The sequence below is a fragment of the Pygocentrus nattereri genome, chromosome 24 (genome assembly GCF_015220715.1).
Source record: "Pygocentrus nattereri isolate fPygNat1 chromosome 24, fPygNat1.pri, whole genome shotgun sequence".
NCBI classification, from domain to species: Eukaryota; Metazoa; Chordata; class Actinopteri; order Characiformes; family Serrasalmidae; genus Pygocentrus; species Pygocentrus nattereri.
The window spans coordinates 7,757,608-7,782,011 of NC_051234.1; the positions used below are offsets into that span (position 1 = coordinate 7,757,608).

At 41.0% G+C, this 24,404-nt stretch overlaps 1 protein-coding gene across 1 annotated transcript in view; it reads left to right on the plus strand.

The window, feature by feature from the left end:
• LOC108426360 (zinc finger protein 804B) overlaps positions 1–24,404 on the plus strand; it is a 216,976-nt gene that overhangs the window by 188,066 nt on the left and 4,506 nt on the right. The window contains exon 3 of the mRNA XM_017695781.2: positions 24,144–24,274. Within this exon, the coding sequence (XP_017551270.2) occupies positions 24,144–24,274 (131 nt within the window). The remainder of the gene's footprint in view (positions 1–24,143; positions 24,275–24,404) is intronic.

Genomic DNA, 24,404 nt, shown 5'->3' on the forward strand with positions numbered 1-24,404 from the left:
CATGGTTCTACACTCTAGAATGTGGTCCTATATATCACTGTTTGTCAGAAAAGACTCGTACCTCCAAAATGACAACTTTTTAAGAAGAGGAAAAAACCAGAAAAGCTAAAAAGGAAAATTTCCAAGTTATTTTGGGTTATTTCTTTTGGATCACTCCTAATGAATTTTACACTCAATGTGCAAAAACCTTGCAGTTTCTCAGATTTTGACATAATTTGAAAATACCTCTTGTCCTTTACCTTGTGTGTAAATTTCATGATGAACGGACGAAAAGAAACAAGGCCAAAATGACGTTGAAAAAATTCGAATTCTAAAAATTCTAATAATCTTTATTTATCAATTTTTGAAAAACTCTATTTCCCCATGTTTTATGAAATGACTGCACCAGACTGTAAAGTGATGCAGACCTTGGCTGTTTTGTGAAATGTATGGTATTACCAAACATGTATACAGTTTCCATGCTTACAATGGCATGTGTAATTATATCAGTGGACAGGGACCTCAGCTGTGTCGTGCTGTATTTTGATTTTCTGGATTTTAACTAGACCCACAGGGCACAGAATCACCCATAGCTCCAGGGCCCACATACTGGTTTAATCATGTCTGACAAATAGGATCATTTCGTTGGTCTTCACGTAGCTTTTTTTTTTCTGGGGGCATTTTTGTCCTGGAAATGTACAGAAACCAGCTCAAGCACACACACACACACACACACACACACACCTGAATCCTCACAAAAGAACTCTGCTTTCCCCCACAGTGACATCCCTGCCTTCCAACCACAGTATATGTCTGTTACTGTACTGTCAGCTGCCAGAGTTGAAACGGCATTGTCAATGCTGGCATTCCGATCTGAAGTTTCCGGAGAAGCTGTTTACGGGCACAGCTTCAGTGAATGGAGGCAATATATCCTCGCATCTCTACTCTCACCTTCCTCTGAACTCCCGTCTCTCTTGCCTACAGGAGCGTGAAGTCTGGCAGATACTCGTGTCTTTGAGGTCACAAAAGTGCTCATAGAAGTCGACAGATGCCAGCTACCAGCAGTGGCAAGGCTAATGGAAATACCGATGTTTGACATTACGGACATTATGGAGTACGGATACAGGGGCCCACACACTTTATAAGTACAGTACACAGCTAGAGTTCACCACATAGCCATCATTTCTTGGTCTAATATCCGTGTAAACATGTTTTAGACTGTATTAGAACTTTCCTCATATAGAGCCGACACGGCGTCTCAGACCACTGGGGTCAATTTCAGCCCACAGTCCACGTGAGGAAACAGAGTTGAGACATTCCTTCAGTGTAACTTTCTTTTTGTTCAATTAATGCATTCAAAGAATATAATAAGGGATCATTATATAGATGTATATATAAAAAATTCAACACATTAATGCAGTTATATCATATATCAACGCAGCTAATTAGCTATGACAATGTCACACAAAAGGTAGCTAATGTTATCCTTCAAGGCTCATTGGGCCTTAAGTTTCCTTTCTTAAATTAGTTCTTGAGAAAGGTTCTAAGAAAAAGTCTACATCAAATGTATGGCATGTTCTTAAACAGGAGAAACCTTTGTGCTCTTGACAGAACATACATTCTGTTCTTACCTAATAACAAAAACCAATTAAGAAAACATTGGCGAGTGTCAGAATCTTTAGGAAAGCAAAAAAAAAATGGGTTTTGAGAAGAAATTTCTTCCTAAGAAAGGCTGGCGATGAGGCCTTATTAACTTTTTCCTCAACTTGCCCTTTCGTTTTACAGTTATAGGTGAGCACACAGTCAAATTTTACGTAGTAATCAAAGTATTCTTAAAATAAAAGTTTCAGGGCAAAAATTACAGAAGCCCTAAAGGGTCAATTGAAGCACAAAGTCCCACTTTATTATTAATTTTGGTGCCTGTATAATGTCCCAAAACAGTTGAAAGGCATTTCTAGCATGACTTGAACCATTTCAAAACCCTGAGACAAAAATATGCCACTTACACCAGGTTTGACCAGCAAGGGGCAGCTGTTTATCCCCCCTTACCCTTCAAGGACAAGATGAAAACAACTCAATGGAGAGCAAACTGGCTGGCAATTAACATGCCATATAGCCACTGACCACAAAGGGACAATTCAATTTCATTTCAAGCTGGAAGAGAATGCTAATTGTTGACCGGTTAGCTCCTTTTTTTTTTTTTTTACAAGAGCTTAATGAAGGTTTTGGGGGAAAAATATAATAAGAGCTCATTCAACACATTAACACAGTTATATCATATATTATAAGTGGTTGGTATTGTGAAGTCAGTTACACCTCTGCCTTCCACACTGTAGACTGGGCTTCAATCCCCGCCTGGATAAACACCCTACACTATACCAATAAGAGTCCTTGGGCAAGACTCCTAACACTGTTCATGTCAAACATATGTTCAGCTCTCCTCGGTACCAGAACTGCTAACTGATGTTGTTTGTAGCTTTCTAGTTATAATGCTAGGCCACTTTTTTTTATCTTTCCAAATGCCACCTAGCTTAGTCTTTCCCAGACACAATGCTACTAAATCGAAAGGCCAAAGGCTAGCACATACTTCCTCTGAGAAACATGAAGCCAGCCACCACAGCTCACTGTGTCACTGAACATTTGAACAGCCTTGAAGAAGAGCCCTGCCACTGCTTTTACATCAGCTAACAGACACCTACGGTATCTAGCATTATGCATTACCACGGATGGCTGTGGCAACACCAGGGATCAAACTTGCAATCTCCCAATGATAGGGCTAACACAAACACTTGCACCACTCATTGGCTAAGTTAGAGTACTGACTTAAAAATCATGGATCCCACCTTTTTCAGGCAACGATGTCAAAATCATTTTAGGTAACATGTGACATTACACCCAGCCCAAAGGTGAGTGGGCTGGACAAAAAAAGCAGTTCAGTAAGCCAATAACCCGGCTTAAAAATGACTTTAATTCCATGTTGTTCTAAACTAGTTTAGAATCAGAATCAGAATCAGAATCCTTTATTGATCCCAGAGGGAAATTGCAGTTGTTACATTTGCAACATTTATGTAAAAGAATAAACACTTTAATCATTTAAAACAAAGATAAAGAGAAAAAGTACATGAGATTTAAGTACTTATGAATATAGTAAAGTGGCAGTGACTGTAATGATAAATAGGAATCATCTAGTATAGAACAATTCAAATTATTGTCCCTCTGAGTTTTTGCAGACAGTTATTATTATTATTATTACACATATGAACTGTTAGGTACTGAGTTTTGCACAGATGAACCACACTTTGTGAATCACACGCTGAGGGAGGAGTTTGATGGTCACAGGTAAGAATGACCTCCTGTGGCGCCCCGTGGTCATTTCGGTAGAATGAGTCTTGCACTGAATGAGCTCCTGTGTCTCATCACCATGTCATAGAGTGGGTGGGAGCCATTGTCCATAATGGCCTGCAGCTTAGACAGCGTCCGCCTCTCCGACACTGCAGTCAGCGAGTCCAGCTCCACACCCACAACATCACCGGCCTTGCGGATCAGTTTGTTGAGTCTGTTGGCGCCTGCCACCCTCAGCCTGCTTCCCCAGCATGCAACAGCATAGAGGATAGCACTGGCCACCACAGACTCAAAGAAGATCCTGAGCATAGTCCGGCAGATGTTGAAAGACCTCAGGCACCTCAGATAATAGAGACGACCTTGGCCCTTCCTGTAGAGGGCATCAGTGTTCTTAGCCCAGTCCAGTTTATTGTCAATATACACACCCAGATATTTGTAATCCTCCACAGTGTCCACAGTGACCCCCCTGGTGGACACAGGGGTCACCGGTGCCCTGTCCCTCCTCAGGTCCACCACCAGTTCCTTTGTCTTTGTCTCATTGAGCTGCAGGTGGTTCCGATCACACCATGTGTAAAAGTCCTTCACCGTCGCCCTGTACTCATCCTCATCACCCCTGCTGATACATCCAACTATTTCAGAACCATCGGAAAACTTCTGAAGGTGGCAAGTCTCTGTGCAGTAGCTGAAGTCTGTGGTGTAGAGAGTGAAGAGGAAGGGACAGTTCCTTGTGGAACTCCAGTGCTGCTGACCACTCTGTCTGACACACAGTGCTGCAGGCGTACATACTGTGGTCTGCCAGTCAGGTAGTCAACAATCCAGGACACAAGGGGGGCATCTACCTGCATCACTGTGAGCTTCTCACCCAGAAGAGCAGGCCAGATGGTGTTAAATGCGCTGGAGAAGTCAAAAAACATGACCCTCATAGAGCTGGCTGGCTTATCCAGGTGAGCATATACTCAGTTGAGCAGGTAGATGATGGCGTCTTCAACTCCAAGGCGGGGCTATGCTAGTTTATTTATGCTAGTTTGTTCATATTTAGCTTCATACCAGCATTCAAAACACAGCATATGTTGGTTTTGCTGGTCAGCATATTAACTTACCAGCATCCAACCACAACATATTACTGCTATCAGAAGAAAATCTCATATCTCCAAAATGGTAACTTTGCAGGAGAAGGAAAAAACCTACTTTACTTTCAATGCAAGTCAATGGAACCAGAATTTTTACCAAGTCATTTTGAGCCGTTTCTTTTAGTCCATTCATCACGAAATTTACACACAGTGAAAAGGGCAACAGGCACTTTTAGCATGTCAAAAACTGAAAAATGACCACATGGAGATACAATACGAGGTTTACTTCCAGCAGCAGCGATATGCTGGATTTGCTGGTCTATGCTGTTTTTGCTCTTAAAGGTAACATAACTTTGCATGAATGTTTTGTTTTATCATTGTTTTCCTCAACTGAGCGAAAAAACTACAAAGACCACCTAAAAAAGTGAGATGCTATCATCATTTACACAAGGTCTTTTAGAAGATCTCAACAAACGCAAAAGATTCTTCACATAGAAGTCCATTAATATCTTCAAACCGAATGTTTTTGATCACAAATGTCATTTCCACACCATCTTGTTTGGTCTAATTTATTAAGCTGTCAGCAGTGTCAGCAGCTAGACTAACTAACTCATTTTAAAATTGTCATTAGACATTATTTTAATGTGGATATTAGTAAATAAAATAACCCAGATGAACTCCGTTTCGCTTATTTTCAAGACTGTTAGATGTTTCAGGCTTTCACTTCTTTTGGCCCAACACTTGTGACTAATTCAGTACCACCACCGTTCTCCCTCCAGGTTTGTTGTGCCCGAGTTTTTTATTGCTGGAATGAAGTGGTGCTTAGAGGAGGTTGCTAAACTGAGAACTGAGTGTCATGTCAATCATTATTTCTCAAACGGACAATTACGGTCCACAAGGTGACGTTAATTTAGAACAGGAAGGCTAAATTCATCGGTTGAGCCAGATAAGAACCTTTTTGTGCATGTATTGTATAAAAATGTATGGTGGCCCAAAAAAGATGGAATGTCTATTGATGGAATGTCTCGCCTTGTGTTCTCTTCAGTGATGAAAACAGGGCAAGCAAATGTTCTTGTGTTGGAGAGCGATGAGGAGACTTAACCTGATGTTCCTTGGTGTTCTGAGCATGAGGACAAGAGAGAGAGGGGGTAAGAGAGAGAGAGAGAGAGAGAGAGAGAGAGAGTCCCTCAGCAGGCTCGGAAACTGAGGAGGTTCTTATTGTCTTCTGGCCTTGTCAAATGCTCGGATCTCTCCAGGGCCTAAGCGGCCCAGCTGAGCCTCTCTATTCATCTCTACCTGCCACAGCGCGATAAAAAGACAAGAGAGCATGGTGTTAAAAAAAGAAAAGGGAAGAGAGAGAGAGAGAGAGAGAGAGAGAGAGAGAGAGACAGCGAGTGATGACTCATTGCAAGATTCTCAGAGGACCGGCATTACCTAAGGGAAGAACACTCAGGACCAGGCAGATGGAACCGTGTTACACACCTCAAATGCAGCCAGTCTTTTCTTTCTCTCTCTCTCACACACACACACACACACACACACACACACACACACACACACACACAGGTGGGGCGTCTATTCATTGCTTCATTATGCAGAAAAATGTTCTCTCAAAGCTCAATGCGTTTCTTTGTTTTTGTTCCCTGTGTTGGGGAAGCTGTTTGAAAATAGAAAATATTTTCAACACAGGCGGTTTTATGGTGATCAAAAGTGAAAACATTTCAGCTTCCACAGTCTCTGCTGTGTCAATGGAAGCCGCATCAAATCGCTTCTAAATCGGGGTTCAAACCGCAGCAGAGGTCTTAGGGGTCCCCTGGTGGAAGGCCTGACTATGAGGTGCCTTATATGTTGTGTATTACTAGTACTATTTCTAAGAGTATTGTTTTCTCAAGACATTTATCCCTAGGCAAAGTATCACTAGGCAAGAGTAATAAACAATGACCTTGATTATAGCTCAAGTACAGAGAGCTTTAATTTGAGGATATTTACATCCAAATTGGGTGAACAGTGCAGGAATTAGACAATTTCTGTCTTAGACCCCATTTTTTGTGGCTCAAAAGTAATTGTTAGGTGTTCTAATCGTACAGAAAGTTGTCATTTTTAATATTTGGTGATTGTACGTAGTTTGGAACCCATAGACATCGTCCATAGACGCTGGACGTTCGTGTTGATTTTAGAGCTTTTGATAAAATCACAATAAAAACTTTAGAACTCATCCTGCTGCTTTTGTCACATCATCACAAAATCCATACAAGGAAACCAGTTCCATTGGCAGCCTTACATGCCCTACACCATAATACTACCTCCACCATGCTTAACAGATGGATCATGAGCAGTTCCTTTACTTCTCCATGCTCATTTTTTGTTCTATGCCTCATTTATCCATAAAATGATAAACTGATGCTCCACACTGTAATCCCACATTTTGTTTTAACTCAAATAAATTAAGTCTGTCGTACATAAAACTCAGTATATCCCACATATTGCTCAACAATATTCAGTTAAGGGGATGTTTTAATGATTTTATACACTCATTTTTGATTTAAATTAACTTGCTATTTAGTTTGGTCTTTTGCCATGGCAGCTTTGAATCCCCACATTTAAAAAATGATGGCATTTCTGTTGGTTTTAATAATTTGTATCTCATAAAAGTTGCTGAACAAGTATATGAAACTAAGTAAGCTGTGAAATACAGTTACCTGTGTTTTGTTAACACAACCTCGTTTCTCATTGGCTCCTGGCTCCATCTCTTTGCATATTGGGTGTTTCTATCCATTTGATTTACTTACTGTCAGGGTTCTTTCATTCCACCCAGGCTCCCTTTGCTCAGGTGTATGTTTATCGTATATGCTTTGTTCAACAGCCTGACCTTCTGTTGTTGGCTGAAAGTGAAGGTTATCATTCTCTTTGTAGATGAGTGGGGTTGGTCAGTGACCATATTCACAGTAAAGGTTGACCCTCAGGTGGTCAATATGGCTTAATTAGAACAAAACTTGTAATGAAACAGATGGTTAAATTGCAATATCAGAATGTTCAATTAAAATAAGTAGAATTTACAAGTTGCACAGACGTGCATTTATGTTAACCTAACGCAAAAAGTATAGACGTTCAAACTCAAGTTTCAGTTACACATTGCTTAACATTTTTAAGGCCACCAGGTTCATCATTTATTTAAGTAAATTCAACTTATCTGGGCTTACAGTGCAGAACTAGTAGACTCTAAATTGGCCTTCCTGTCTTTCCATCTTGGTAAACCTTCTTTATTCGCTGTAGTGAAGTTGTCTCTTGATAAAATAACAATAACCTTGTTCATGCTATATTCAGGTATTTAATTGATTGTAACTATTCATAAATGGTTCTCAGTGTAAAATTAAAGAAGAAAAGAAAATAATACACTTTAGGCAGCATCCTGTGGGCAGCGTCCTGTGGGCAGAGTCCTGTGGGCAGAGTCCTGTGGGCAGAGTCCTGTGGGCAGCGTCCTGTGGGCAGAGTCCTGTGGGCAGAGTCCTGTGGGCAGCGTCCTGTGGGCAGCGTCCTGTGGGCAGAGTCCTGTGGGCAGCGTCCTGTGGGCAGCGTCCTGTGACCATTAAAAAAATACTAGAGGATGACCAACACAAACTGCGCAGCAACAGATTAGCTACTTTCTCTGACTATACACTATATACTCTCAACAACGTGGACCAATAAGGGAGGTGTGTTTAATACAGTGGACACTTTCCAGTTTGCTCTTGCTTTAGTTAATTTGCAGGTTATTGAGTTTGCTGTCCAGCATAGTGTGGTAAAGGCATCCCCCAGTACTAACATCACTTATGTTAGTACTATTACAGCACCAGTGCTGTGTTAGGCTTGGAAATTTTACTTCTTATCTAAAGTAATGCAGTAGCTGGGACTTTTATCATAAGGGCCATTAATAGAATCCACTGTTTAAAAGCTGTATGTGTTGAAAAAACTAGCAGCATTAATATTTATCATGTTTATCACGTAAACCTTTATCACGTTATCACGCTTGGACACAGCTAGCGATTACATTCACAATGTTTATCAAGCTGACATGAGTAATGCTGCACTTTTAAGAGTTGTAAATGTTGTGAACCGACTGAACAAGTTCACATGAGCGAGCTCAATCCCATCAGCACAGAATGTAAATTGAATGTAAATTTAATGGTTCGCGTTTCAGTGTAATTAATTGTGTCATTATGTAATTGCATTTAAATAGTATAGCAAATCAACGGTAATGACTCATCATCTAAGCATTTAAATGGATGAGCTTGAGCATGTGAGGTGTGCAGGGTAACCCCAGGATCAGGATTTGGAAACACTGCTGTAGTCGCACCTGTTGCTTGTGTCAGGTCAGCTCTGGTGGACTGGCTGAGCAGAGTTCCACACCTGTGCGCCATGGCTCTGCTTTAGAGCAGCTTGTCAGAGCGCTGCATCATTATAACAGAGGAACTAGAGCATGTAGAGTCACCACACACACAGTCCAGGTGCAATAAACCCATAGCTCAGCAAAGAGTCAAGTTTACATCACTTCCTCCATACTGCAAACTTGACAGGGCAAACAAGTACTAAAAGCTTCTATCCCAGTAAGTTAGTTAGCTAAATCATCACACACTCACCTCAAAGAATACTGAGATGTTAATCATACAAACTGCCATCATAGCAGGTACAACAGTAAAATAATTCAGCTTGAAGATCTAGAGCTTTGTTCCAGAGTAGCCCAACAGTCTAAGCGTTGGCTCTGTCATCAGGAGATCATGAGTTCGATCCCTGGTGATGCTACAGCCGTTCGTAGCCGGGAGTCCAAGAGAGCACAATTGGCCTCGCTCTTTCTGGGTGGGGGGGAGAAGGGGGGGCCATCCTACCATCACTCAACGCGATACTAGTCAGTGCAGGCATCTGTTAACTGACGTAACAAATCTGGCGGTTGGCGCTTTCCTCCGAGCACGTTTGGCTCGGTCTCAGAGAAAGCCTGTGCTAGCCTTCACCCTCCTAGCATTGGTAGTATCGTGTGATTGGGGGAGTCGTAAGTAGCGGGTGGAATTGGAAGCGGAAAATTAGGGAGAAAAATCAGGTAAAAACAAAAGAAAAAAAGGAAGAACCAGAGCTTTCAGTTTGCTACCATGTTTTCTATCACTGTATTGGAGATGCATGAGGCGAGCGAACGCTTAAGCTCATTCACAGCGCAGTTCAGATTGGTCACTGCTTATTCATGGGATGTGTGGTTCAAAATGGTAACTGGATAACAGTCTAGCATCTTTGACTTTGTAGGATTACATAGCTGACACAGTAGAATAAACACACCATCGAGAAATTGCATTATCAACAGAAAAGAATGGATAAAACAGCATAAATAGCCACTTTTTGTGTCAGCTTTTAAGGATTAAGTAATAGGCTTGCTGAGGTTTATTGACATGACACACAGCTATGAAGATAGACAAAACGTTGGACAAAATGCAGCTGTTAACTCTATTTTGGTTTTAATTTATTTGCATAGCCCGTGTTAAGTATAGTTGTATGTAAAAGTCTGGTCAAATTGTGCTTTGATCATTTTCTAATAAAAAAAAGAGTCCAAATCCTCGTCAAAGAACTCAGTTCTTATATTTATGGCAATTGGCAGAAGCTTTTATCCAGAGTGACTTACGTCTCGATCATTTTACACAGGTAGGCAAATGTAGTGTTAGGCGTCTTGCCCAAGGACTCATTCGTATAGCATAGGGTGCTTGAAGCCTGGCCTACAGCGTCAAAGACAAAGATGTTATCCACCACCCATACCAACCATGCCTTCTGAACATTTCAATGTAAAAGTTGACACACTGTATGCTAAATATTTCTTCCAATATATTAAACTTGTATAAATAGAAAGTACACACTAAAGTGTGCAGATGAATGCGATATTTTGCTTTGTTGCTAATAAAGAGTGCGTTAACTTATTTTTACTTACAACAAAACCTGTAGTTTAACTGGGGGTGTTTAAACTTTGGCATACAGCTATATCTACAGATGTGTCTACAAATTTCTAGAAAATGTCTACAAACTTCCTTGTGAAACTCAAACCAACCTCTGGTAAGGATAAGGACCCAGGTGGTTGTTAGGAGAATTAAAAGTAGTGCAAAGTAGACATCTGCGGAGCATCTTAAACAGGCTTCCCCTGTTTCTGAGCAATTTGACATCCCATATGAGTTACATAACCAGGTTTATTTGGACAAAAAAAAAACAACAATTTGATAATGTTAGCACAATGCTAATTGAGGCCTAATCCTTAAACTTAGTTACACTGGTCTAATAGCTCCAGCACAAAGGTAAAGAAGTAAACTCCAGACCAATATGAGTGGCTGATTCTGGTGTGAAAAGGGGAAAAATTGGATTTTTGTAACACTATTTACTTAAATGCACTTAGTGGTTAGAACAACCAGGGTCAGCTTTAACCCAAACACTAAGATTTTAATGCTAAGTGCATCCAAAAACCAAGATTTGAACGATTGAGTCACGGCAGTATATTTCAGGACTGACCGCAGCGCTAAAAGGTGCACATCATGTACGGCTAAAGCAATTAAACCTGGCAGTGTTGAGTGGCGTTGATGACTGTGAAGACGACAGCTGTCTCCACAACCCCAACGGGGCGGAACTGATGAACCACACACACACCTTTCCTGAACCACATTAGCTAGCCAGACAGGAACTCGGCCCAAAGTGCCCATGTTTCTGGTGAGGAGCCTATCTGGGCGACACCTCCTAGCCAGAGATGTTTCAGCCGATTAGGGCCGCAGCCTGTCTGAGTTGCAGCCCTAATTTGTTAGACAAATCTGCTAATCCCATCTGAAAGGCCGAGGTCATGGTCAGTTTCAACTGTCGGACGAGATTTCACACTGACGTGGCCACGTGTGTTGCTGTAGTCGTGGGTGGAACCTTATGCCGAGTGTTGATTGCTCGCAGCCAGAGAGAACACTTTCTGGAGTGCACTCTTGGAAGACGTGCACTGAAAAGAAGAAATCAATCTGAAATGGATTCAATCTGAACTATGGAAATAGAGCCACTGCTGTGATTGCAGCAGTTGAATTTAATTGCTTAATTATATTAGTATCCCGTCGTTATATTAAAACCACTTGATTCCAGAAGAAACTGTGCACTTAGAAACTTTGTAACTATGCATCTTGATAGCTGCACTTAAGCCTTTAAACTGTAGGCTTTTTATTTGGAGAGTTAACTTGAAGAGCCCATATGCCACATTCGTCTTGGGTTTCATTTTTTCCCTGATTGTTCATTTTTACATTTAGAATTTTCAGCCTCTATTTCTTACAATTCAACAGGCTGTCTTAGGCTGGTGTACATAAATGATCTCAATTCTCATCGTATGTATTGTGCATCATCCAAAAAAGCAGTCTGAGCCCAAACACTCTTTACAACTTAAGGTAGAGTAGGATAAACTGCTGTAAACTGAAGAGATAGATGAATGTGTTTTTTTATAAAATTACAAAAAAGAAAGATTCCTAAACAGTTCCAATAACTTCCATGGCCACTGGTGTATAAAACCAATCCCCTAGGCCTGCAGACTGCTTCTACAGACATTAGTGAAAGAATGGGCCGCTCTCAGGAGCTCAGTGAATTCCAGTGTGGTACCGTGATCAGACGCCACCTGCGCAGCAAGTGCAGTCGTGAAATTTCCTCACTACTAAATATTCCACAGTCGACTGTCTGTGGGATTATAACAAAGTGGAAGCGATTGGGAACGACAGCAACTCAGCCACAAAGTGGTGGGCCATGTAAAATGATAGAGTGAGGTCAGGAGATGCTGAGGGGCATAGTGCGCAGAGGTCACCAACTTTCTTCAGAGTCAATCGCTACAGACCTCCAAACTTCATGAGGCCTTCAGATCAGCTCAAGAACAGTGAGTAGAGCTTCATGGAATGGGTTTCCATGGCTGAGCAGCTGCAGCCAAGCCTTACATCACCAAGTGCAATGAAAAGCATCGAATGCAGTGATGTAAAGCTCCACCACTGGACTCTAGAGCAGTGGCGACATGTTCACTAGAGTGACGAATCGAACTTGACTGTCTGGCAATCCAATGGACACGTCTGGATTTGGTGGTTGGCAGGAGAACGGTACTTGTCTAACTGCATTGTGCCAAGTATAAAGTTTGGTGGAGGGGGGATTATGGTGTGGGTAAGGTTTTTCAGGAGTTGGCCTTGGCCCCTTAGTTGAAACGAACTCTTAAGGTCCAGAAAGACATAGATGAGTGAGTTTGGTGTGGAAGAACTTGACTGGGCTGCACAGAGTTCTGACCTGAACCTGATACAACACCTTTTGGATGAATTATAGTGGAGACTGCGAGCCAGGCCTTCTCATCCAACATCAGTGTTTGACCTCACAAATGTGCTTCTGGATGAATGGTCAAATATTCCCATAAACACATTCCTAAACCTTGTGGAAGCCCAGAAGAGTTGAAGCTGTTATAGCTGCAAAGGGTGGGCTGACATCATATTAATCCCTATGGATTAAGAATGGGATGTCACTTAAATTTATATGTGTGTGAAGGCAGACAAGCGAATACCTTTTGGAAATACAGTATATATATATATATATATATATATATATATATATATATATATATATATATATATATATAATATTATAATATATATATATATTTGTGTGCTTTTGTGCCAGAAATCATCACATGGGTACAGGAAAACTTTGATAAACTGCTGTCAATAAAGACTGTTAGTCGCTGCTTCACAAATTATAGACTCTACAACGCAGCATATACATCCAGAAACGCTGATGATTTCTCTGGGCTTGCGCGCCTCTGAAATGGACTGGTGCTCATCACAAATCATAGCCCTTGCTTCTCCTGCTTTCCGTATTTTATACCAATGCTCAAACCTTATTCTCTGCTCATACTGCTGTTATTGTTTTGCTGTCTGGTGTGGTCCAGAGGAGGACAGGTTACCCTTTTGGATTTTGGTCTCAGAGAGTTTTTCCTTGCCACTGTTGCCATTGGCTTGCTCATGGGGGCTTGGACGTGGATTTTTCTGTGAAGCTACTTTGTGACAACACCTGTTGACTTGACTCGATTTGCACAGTGGAAAAGTGTATTGTGGTCTGACAAGTCAAAAAAAAATTAGTCAAGATTCTTCATGGAAATAGAGGTTGTGTTTTCTTAGCAAGAGTAGTTTACAAGAATCCAGATCTTTACCAACGTAAAGTTCAAAAGCCAGGGTCTGTCGTGGTATGGGGGTGTATTAGTGCCCATACCATGGGCAGCTTGCAGATCTGTGAAAGCGTTATTAATGTTTACACATATATACACTTTTTCAGGGCTGTACATGCTTCATACTTCAACATGCCAACGCCAAGAAACATTTTGCACGTGTTCTAACAGCATGGCCATGTAATCAGAGAATGTGGTGCCAGACTGGCCTATCTGTCTCCTATTGAAAACATTTGGCACATTATGAAGTGCAAAATATGGTATAGAAGGCCCTGTATGGTTTCACAGCTAAAGACTTTTAAAACTGATGAATGCCAAAAAAATTCACTTTTAAACTGTCATTTTGTGTCTTCAGTCCCCAAATGATTAGTGATGTTAAAAGGAAAGGTGATGTAACACAATGGTAAACATGGTCCTTGCCAACATTTTTTGGAGTGTGTTGCAGATATATTTGGAACAAGCATACAACAAGTCATAAAGTAAACATCAAATATTGTTTTTGGACTGTTTTCACATTAATGCCTGTCAAACAGAATTTATCAATCACTGCTTTCTGTTTTATTAGCATTTCATATAATATCCCACCACTATGTCTCAATACGATGTAATTGCTATGTAATTACTACTATGGAACTCATATGTAAGGTAGTTTCAATAATGCCGAATTGAAGTGTGCACCCACAAATGGACTGTTGGAGTCTTAGCCTGTGTGTATGTGTATCTGAGTACATGAGGGTGCAAAACACTAAGCCAGTGATTACAGCTGTATTCATTATGTTTGGGTTATGTTTGATTAACTCTGATTATTCATTTCTATTATACAATAATTTCATAAAGGCTAATGTTAATCTGTTTATTCTGTGTATGTGATTTATTACACTGTTTATCGCTACACATTACCTACAAGTGGGAAAGCATCTGTGGTCCATATTCATTTTTCCCCTTGAAATGTATTATCATTGGGGGTTTTATTACTGTAATAAAAGCCTTTGAGGCCTGTCATCTCATGTCCGAGAGAAGTGGATGAATTAGACAGCACTGCACCAATATGCAAGACATAATGACACAACAACACAGTTAAAGGGCCCAGATCATAGAAATCTGATCTTTCCTCACTTATTTTGATACGGTATGTAAACACTGTTGAAGTTTATATGAACTTATATGAAGTCTATATGTGGAAATATATGTGGAAACAACAAAAAAGCTGATTTTGAATTCCCTGTGTTTTGTAATATCACAAAAGCTATAGATTTTATATGGTACAGCAATTCAGTCAACCGCAGTTTAGCTCTGCCCACTCACATATGAGTTTTAAAGGAGGGCTTCAGCCCAAACTTTCTGATTCTTATCCTGATGGGCAGCCAATCAGGACATACAGTCAGTTTGAATTACACGTTTTGTTGATTTTTTTCAAGTGAAAATAATTTCTCTAGACAGAAAACTCAAACTTTTGTTGCAGATTTTAGTGCATAAATTGAAAATGTTTGAGTTTAACAGGTCAGAACAAATAAAACATAAAATAGTATGTGCCATTACTTTTGCACAAGCTACACGTATCTCTTTATTTGCAGTATGTTAAATTCAGCAAGTAAATAGTAAATAAAATAATAAAATAAAAATATAAAAATACATATTTTCTCTTAGAAAATGATCAAAACATGTAATTTAACCACATGTAAACATGAATGACCCCTGTTTGTATTGGCTACCTTGTTACTCTGTTCTATGATTGTGCTTAAACACTCCTTAGAGCTTCAGTGTGAGTAGGTGGGGTTAAACTGCCGTTGGCTGATTGGTAGATAAATGTAAATATGGTGTTCTTTTGTGACATCACAAAAAGAATGAATCCAAACCAGGCAAATAAACAGTAACTATGCATTAAGTGTAGTTATATAAAATCAGATAGTTTTGGTCCTGAAATCTGATTGGCTGAGCCACATTGGAAATCCACGATTCACAACAACTGAACTCTGTATCACTGCACCACAGCACTGAAACATCCATGCGCTGTTAATGGAAGAGTCTTTGTCTCTTTCTGTTTAAACTGAGGGGCTGACAACTTATGTTCTTAACTAGAACTGGGCTGGTTGGCTAGCTAACAGGCTAAAAGAGCCAACAGCCTAAACAGCTCCATCATTAATATCACAGGCTTGAATTAAAGTAGTTACAGTGTGATTAGCTGTAAAACAGCAGTATAAAAGTCTAAATGTGTCTCTTGAATGTCTTACATGCATCAAATGTCTATGTTTCAGTCAGAAGTCATGTCAAAACCAGGCTGAATCCCAAATGGCTCTGTACTTCCTAAATAATGTGCTAGAAATTCTAGCCTCTACAGACAAACAGTGCATCATTTGTCGAGTGTGGATGTGTCTGAGACCCAAATGACTGTTTCTTAGCTGTATTTTGCACTGTTGGGTATTTAAGCTCCTACTTAGTGCACTATGTAGTGAGCAGGGATCCATTTGCTATTCAGCCCCAGCACGAGAGAAGGGGGCCGCTGGATTGGTGCTAAATAGAATAAGAGAACCCCCCTCCTGTGATAAAATCGCACTAACCCATGGCCTCTCATGGCTTATTGCTTTAATATTCACTTAGGAAAGCAACAAAACAGGTCATTTGACCATAACTATGGTCAGGCTTAAAAGCATAGTAACAACAACATCCTGTTTAATCCTAATAGATGATTGGTCATGTAAAACTGCACAGTGATGTCAAAAGGGAAGAAAAGGGTAAAAATGAGAAGCTTCAATTGCCCTACAGCAAGTTACTAAATGAATATTCACAATGATGCAGATGATCATTCATGTTGTGTTCTCATTAAAACCCTCTCAGGCTTTGGCTTGGCTCCGCAGTCATCAATAGTCGGCCAGAGTAATAGGTCCATCTCTCCAGGCTACCTCAGGTGGAGACAGGACTTGGATCGATTAGCCTGTTAGTGTTTGATCTTTAGCACAAAACAGGATTGATTAAAAGGACGAAGAGGGCGAAGGTCAATGAGGAGAGCAAGGCAACAGCAGCTTTGCTCATTAACCTTGCTCAGTGGCTGTCTTAGGTGCTTACCGCACCACGGCCATTTGGGCTGGATTCCCGCTTCACACATAATGGGACAGGCCACAGACCCCAACGCCCTGAATCAATAATTACTTCCAGTGTAAAACCGCCAGTGATTTGCAGGCCCACCTCTTCTACAGAGAGGCGAGTGCATCTCAAGTGTTTCCAAATATCTGTTCGAATGAGATATTGACGTCGTTTTGACTCGGCCAATTGATGTGAGGCCTGTTGCTATTTTGGTATAACCCCCTGTCTGCAATTATTTGAGCTGACTGCTGTCCACCACCATTTCACAATCAAATGTTTATATAACAGATAGAACAGAATTAGAGGCATTTTCATTGGCTGGATTGAGGAATAAAATACCTGAATAGAAGGTGCATTGGTGGTTAAGGCTTATTGTTAGGCACAAGGGAAACAATGCAAAATGACGCTCATTGATAAGTTGTAGTTACACCGATGAGCCAAAACATAATGACCTAATAAATGGTTGGCATGCCAAAACAGCTCTGACCCACTGAGGCATGGACTCTACAAGACCTCTGAAGGTGCCCTGTGGTATCCTTTCCTGTAAGAGGTGGAACCACCAAGGTTCAGACTTCCAGTGCATGCCACATATGCTGGATCGGATTGAATCTGGGAATCTGGAGACCTAGAACTCTTCATCACGTTCATCAAACCATTCCCAAACATGTTATGCAGTGTGGCAGGGCTTTGTCCTGCTGAAAGAGGCCATTGTCATCTTCTTCCGTTGCTCCAAGGCCTGATTCCAATGGTCATCTCTCTATTGTAGGTGCTTTCCAATGGTGAAAGGAGTCAGAATGGGCATGTTGATCAGTCTGCAACTGTGTAGACCTTTACCCAGTAGCATGTGAGGATTGTGTGTCGTGATACATTCCTCCTTCTGGCCATTTTACCCACATCCAACACATTGAGCATGAGAACTGACCCGCTTACTGTCAGGTACTGCAGAACTTAATCTGAGTGGTCATATTTTGGCTCACTGGTGTATATCCAGTAGTGTGCAAAGTCAAAGACCACTCATGGTTTATTTAATTTCTAATCAAAATAACCATTACATACAAATTGTTACATTTTTCAGCATTAGAAAAAACAAACAGGGACCCAGTTTCTGCTGCAGGGGCCTATGCCACCAAGGGCGTCCATCTCCCACTGCCTATACAGCACTGGACAGGTCCCCCATGCTGGACCTTGTGGGTGGTGGGCCCACATGGTCCCCCCACATTTATTTTTTGAGTTGAGCCCAGCCAGTTACATGGGTTGCCCAGCCACCAGGCATTCGCTGAGGAACACTACCCCAAGGCCTGGCTCCTGGGGTAGGTCCTGGTAACCCTCTCCTGGGCAGGGTACACGGTTTTCTGGGTTTTTGGATTGGGTTAGTCTAAGTCTTCACTCCAGACCTGTTTGCCCTGGAAGACTTTACCAGGAACATATTGCTCCCGACGACTTGGCTCTGAAACTCTGGCTAATTGTATTCTCTTGGACCCCCAGCAATGAATGGCTATGGCACTGCTGGAGATCAAAGTCACCATCTCTTAATGATGGGCCAAAGCTTAGATTGTTGCTCTCAGGAACCCCCTACTGGCCAGGAAATTTCCTCAAAAAACATCTGCCAAGACATGTCTGGCTAAAGTCTGCTTGTACTGTTGTGGGGCTAAGAGGCTAATGTAGCTTACAAGTACTGAAACTGATGCCTAGCTAACCAATTAGCATTTTACAAACTTGCATATTTGCCTCAGACTACATCAAGTTCTTAAGTAATCTTAAATGAACCTGCTCATGAAGTGCCATACTGTTATCAAGATTCACTCAAAGAGGCCCGAATGTTCTGTAATAACTCTTACTAGGATGAAGCAATCTGAACAAAACAATGTGCAATTTACTCCTCAGTATGCGGAGCTTCCAACAAGCTGGGATGTGCCTGTATCGGAGCGATGAGGTAGGGAAGGAGCATGGCAGAAATCGAGTCCTTCTCTGGCAAAAGGGTCATTTCAAAGGGGCTTTGGCCGGATTACCGCATGTGACATCACCAGACTTCTTCCTTTGGTGTACGCTCAAAGGAAAAGTGTATTGGAAAAAGCCTCGAACTGTGGAAGATTTAAGGAAACCATCCAACATGAAATTGCTGCTATTCCCCCCGATATGCTTGCCGATACGTTCAAGAACATGGAGCGCCGTATCAAAATGTGTCTGGCAGAAAAGAGAGATCACTTCCAGCATCGCATGTAATTACACATACGTCAAGGTATGTAACATGTTTTGTTGAATCATCCCAACGGGAGTTAGAACAGAATATTTGGGACCTCCTTTAAGTGACTCTCTCTGTAAAAAATAAATACAATATCATGAGGTGCTCATTCTCTGTAGATTCGGTGCCACTGCATTAGCACTGTTTAGACGCCTTCTGAAACTTTGAATCAGCGACCAAAACTGTTGCCAGCTACACAACACAAAAGATGAAATTCAAATTCTTAAAATAAGTTTGTTTGTCCCTTTTCTGTTTGCCAGACCAAAGCAGCAAGAAAGATGTAGCCCAGGCCCAATAGCATCTTCGAATTTTCAAAAGATAAAATTTTCTGCTTCAAACGAAGCGCTCTTTTGTTCCCCAGCGTCTGTTAATTATTCACGAGGCAGCTGTTTCGCTGACATTTGAAACAATCTTTCAAGGACAAAATCTAAAGAGTCATGAATATGGGAGTATTCAAAGCTAATTATGAACAATGCTTTTTAATGTGCTCATCAACATTAGCAGTGAATGGACTGTTGATGCCTCTTATCAATCACCAGTGAGAAAATTAGAATTTGGCTTTAGATAATAAATGACTCATTCTGCCAAAACATTGTAATATTTCTGGGCAACAAAGACTGCAAACTGCAGAAGCAGACACTGATGATGGAACTGTTTTAGAATGTAGCAAACATCATGGTTCACAGCCCTGGAGATAAGCATGTTTTAGGGGGTCCAAGATTTGAATCTGGCAGGACAATTAAATAAATGTCCAATCATCTCACTGGGCATGAGCTCAGTTCGACCATCATAATCAGGGCTGTCAGACTTACTTGATGAAACTTGATTGCTCAATTTAATAAACAAAAATTGTCAAAAAATGACCTCATTAGTTGGGAATTTAGGTGATGATAATGCAGACCTTACGTATTTACTTGGTGCCATATTTGTAAAACAAACCACCAGATTTAACATGACGTTAAGAGCAAACAATGTTGTGGCAACACTTTGTCTCATTCAAAAACAAGGACCACAGGCAAAACAATGTTACATTAAAGTGTCTTTTATCACGGTTAACCCCTTAAATGGCCAGGACCCACCAGCAGGCCTAAGGTTTTATTAAACGCTTCTATAACCTAAGAAAAGCTCAGCCAGTTTGCATTGAAGTCGCAGTAGTTCCTGAATATCAAGCCTTAGGATGTACTAAGCATGGGATTTTAAACTGCTAAGAGTTGTTGTCGCCTGATGTAAATGAACAAGACAGTAACAAAGCTTAACTGCATGGAGAATAAAGGGGATTTTATTAACACGGCACATTAATAAAGGTCACTAAAGCACAGTAAGCATTGTGGATAGGGGTTCGATTCCCCACTCAGGCAGGCACACCATGCTATGGAGTACCAGCTAGTTCCCTCATTCAAACATACTCATCAACCCTGGCAATTGGTGAGTTGATTCAGTTGTGTTTAGGTGGGAAAATGACCAAGTCTATGCAGTGTTTTACAACAACTTAGAATGTGGCTCAGCCAATCAGATTTCTTTTTAAAAGAGAGAGAATGAAGCAAGAAGCAAATTTGCTGCTGTGTCATGATTTGGCCTCTTAAAATCCCATGTTTATTACGTCTTAAGGCTTATTACTCAGTAACTACAAGAATTTCAAAGAATTCGTTGGTGTAATAAAATAGTATTCCTGGCCATTTCGGAGGTTAGAAGGATCGATGTTGATTGGCTTTTATGTAGGATACATGTAAAAACAGTATACCATTAAGAAAAGACTGGCATATTTGACATGGAATAGTGTGGTTACCATAGCATAGTGTAGTTTTGTGCTTCTAGTGTTCTAGTCTTTAGTGTTTATGCCTTAAATGTTTAAGGCTTTCTAAATTCCTTTTCCCAGGAAGGTTGTTTGGATATGTTTGAATGGCTTTGTGTCCACAAGACATAAGTCCATTTTTATTGTGGATTATAAGGAAAGAACATTCACCGCTTGTCCTAGTAGTTTGTGCAGTTGTGGCAAGTGCAGCACATTATTCCATCCCACGTAAATTCAAATACAAGTCTGAAAAGCATTATTGTTGCCATGAAATTCTCAGTACGCACCAGTAAAAATCCTTCTTGGAACTCCGCTTCATGAGCAGGAGTACGCATCAAGAGCATGCCGGCCTTTGTGCACAAATATCCTTTTTTCCATTGATGCTTCGAGTGCTTTATCATGGAAGAAAGCACTCCCTGACATATGTATGGCTGCTTTGTGCCTGGATGTCAGAGTGTCGTTCCACCATCTTCTTGTTGTCCTTGTGTAGTTTGAACAGACCAGCCTGAATGTGAATATACATGTTTTGTTTGTGTTGGTTTGTGAGTGTTTGTCTGCGTGACCCTTTGAGCAGATGGCGAGAACCAGTAAGACCCAGAGCATCTCATGTTTGTGTGTACATAGTCGAGCGAAAAATAAGGCTTCCTAAACGGCTCTTGGTTTGGATATCTTGGCTTGGTTACGGGTAATTTGTAAATGATGATGTACCGGAACGCTGAGTAGTGATGGATCCAGCAATAAAAAGGTGCATCAGGCATACAAATCAGCGCGAGCTTTCCCATTAACGCTGGAGCTTACAACTAGCGAGTGTATTAACGAGGCTCCTGAGCATCGGCCGATCTCTCATACTGTTAATGAATCAATGTCATAAACCAGTGGTGTAGCTCAATATTACTGATGTCTTCTGAGGGAAGAACGATCACAGCAGTAGGGGGCGCATTTGTGAGCGATAAACAGCATCAGTGTTGCATTTATGATTGGTTTTGTTACTGTGCATAACTAAAAAAGTCCATATATTTACAGAATTGTAAACTATATAAAGTATATAATGTATATGTATAAATGTATAAATAAAGTTTACAGTCAAAATGTATAAGTTACTCATTTCAGGAGATATTTCAGAGCGGATTAGATACAAAAAATTAACTTGCGTAAGGAAGAGGAAAGTGAAAAGACAAAACAAGTGGAACAGTGGAGGTCAAAAAAGTTATTAAAAGATATGTAGAAACTGGCATTCCTAATAGCCATCCAAGATCTGGTACACCATCAGATTAACAGCACTCAAAAATTCTGAAAATGCAAAACAACATCTAGGACTGGACTTGGGAGATGTAAGAAAATATCCCTTCAGAATTTTTTGAAAACTGAAATGAAAGCAAGCTGTAAATTGCATACCTTACGTAGTGAAGCTGGGAACAAGTCACTAAGTTGCAAGCAACAAGTAAGTCTCAAGTCTTGACACTCAAGCCCCAAGTCAGTACAGGTGAGTCTCAAGGTGAATCCCAAGTCAATTGTTCTAATCGTCGAGTCCTAAACAAGTTCATATTTTTTCCATCCTTCCAACCAAATGCATGGTACACAGATAATCTCTCTGGATGGTCATTCAAGGGTTCTAAAACACTCAAAGAATCCTCTACATGGTTAAAGCGCTCTTTGCATCATGAAAAGGTTCCTAAGAATGTGTGGTAGATAGACCCTTTTTGAAACGGGTTCTATAGAGCACCCAAAGGGTTATTCTATTGTTACAATGTCAAGTAGCAATAGGTGAACCCTTTCTCAAAATGGTCCTATACAGAACCATCTTCAGAACATTCTCCATGAATCTGAAGAACCATTTAATAATGCAAAGTGTTCAAGTGTTCATGGTTCTTCTTAGAGCTATTTTCTTTACGGAACCATCCGTTTTACGAGTGCATGAGAAACAGGTATGCACAAAGAGTCATGCACTACACATGAAAAGAATTTGAAAAGTACTCTTGAACTTAATTTTTAAAAAACTTTATATTTGAAGACAATTTTTGAGGATTTTTGGAAAATCTGGACACACAGGATTAAAATCAAAACAAGCTCAGCCAACTACAAACATCAGGGTTCGAATCGGCATCTGATTCAGTGGTTTCAATGGTGTCAAAGTCAAGTCGAGTCTAAACTCATCAAGTTTGTGAGTCCAAGTCATATGATGCCACCCTTCTGACTCGAGTCCGACTCTGTTCTGTGAAATATTTTTACTTTTGCTATCATTCTGTAGTGCTTGCACACCTGTTGACAGGTGATCTGAAAGAGCACTTTTGCTGGGGACCATGGAGAGTTCCACGCCTTTTAATTGGCGTAGAACCTTAACGTAATGCAGACGTTCTTCAAACTTTAAAACGGCTCTGAAAGGTTCTTAGGGAAACCAAAAGTGGTTCTTCTGTGGCGCAGCACCACAGAAGCCTTTTTGGCACCTTTATTTTTAAGAGTTTACGCTTTCTTCCAAGTGAGACTCCCTAACTCCCTTGAAGCTTGCATCATTAGTGTTTTCTTCCCTCTGCGGGGAGCTGGGCTCTCGCCAGTGTGCCATCGCAGACTGTCAGCGTTCACCATGATCCTGCAGAACGGCAGCGTTCTCCTCACGGCACTCTTCTCACACCTCCTCAAATTGCTCCGTGTGTGTGTATGTGTGTGGGAAGATTGTGTAGGTGGGTGTAATGACAAGCAGTGAAACAAAAGTGCTTGAAGTTTGCAGCGCAAGCCGAAAGCAGCGCCGGCAACTCTTTGACTGGTGTCAATTAAGGCCAATAGCATATTCCACCCGTGCTTTTATGTAGAACTGTGTTTTATTGCAGGAAAGAATGAAACAGCTGCAGATTTGCAGAAAGGGAGGAATATAGTGGCCCTGAAGTCAAATCAAACAGTCGAATCTCTTTTACATCCTTGCTGCGTGGAGTCAAAAGTATTTGGCAGTGTTCATAACTCCTCCCCTACGCGTGTGCTGAACAAATGCAGATGCCACTGGCATTTTTATTGTTTTATGATTGCATTTAGGCTTTGTTGATATCCTGTTTATTTAGTTTTGATTCATTTTCTCCCTTTCCTCTGGGAGGAAGCAGCTGATAAACAGACAGACATCCATCCGTGTGTTTTGTGAGTCTTCAAAGCAGCTCCTGTGTACAGGGAATTACCCTGTATGTCCCATAATGACAGCAACAGTGGAAGACATTGAAATTGTGGATGAAATGTGTAGCCGGGTCTAGTCGCAAATGATGCCGGCTGGTTAGGATATTGAATTTTTTTTCTGTTTTAAATAAATCAACATTGTAGACAATGTGCTCCCTGGCCCTTGAGGACTCTGTCTGTTTCATACATTGATTAAAATGTCTATTGTCTTCACCAACCAAGCCAAATCAGACTCACAGCTGTAATTTGTGCCTCTTGTGTCTGTCTCGGCAGAGGCTGAAGGAGCTTAAACAGAGAGAGTTTGCGCGCAACGTCTCGTCTAAGAGCTGGAAGGATGAGAGGAAGCAGGAGCGAGCAATCAAACGACTCCATCAACTTGCCCTGCTCAAGCAGCAGAGGGACAGGTGAGGCACACCACATTCATTATGTACTCTGGTCTTCAAAGCACTTCAAAAGCAAGGCTTCCCACAGCACGTTACACGACTGGATGTACGCTCTTCACCTCACATGATAGCATTTTAATAGCAGTGCTTT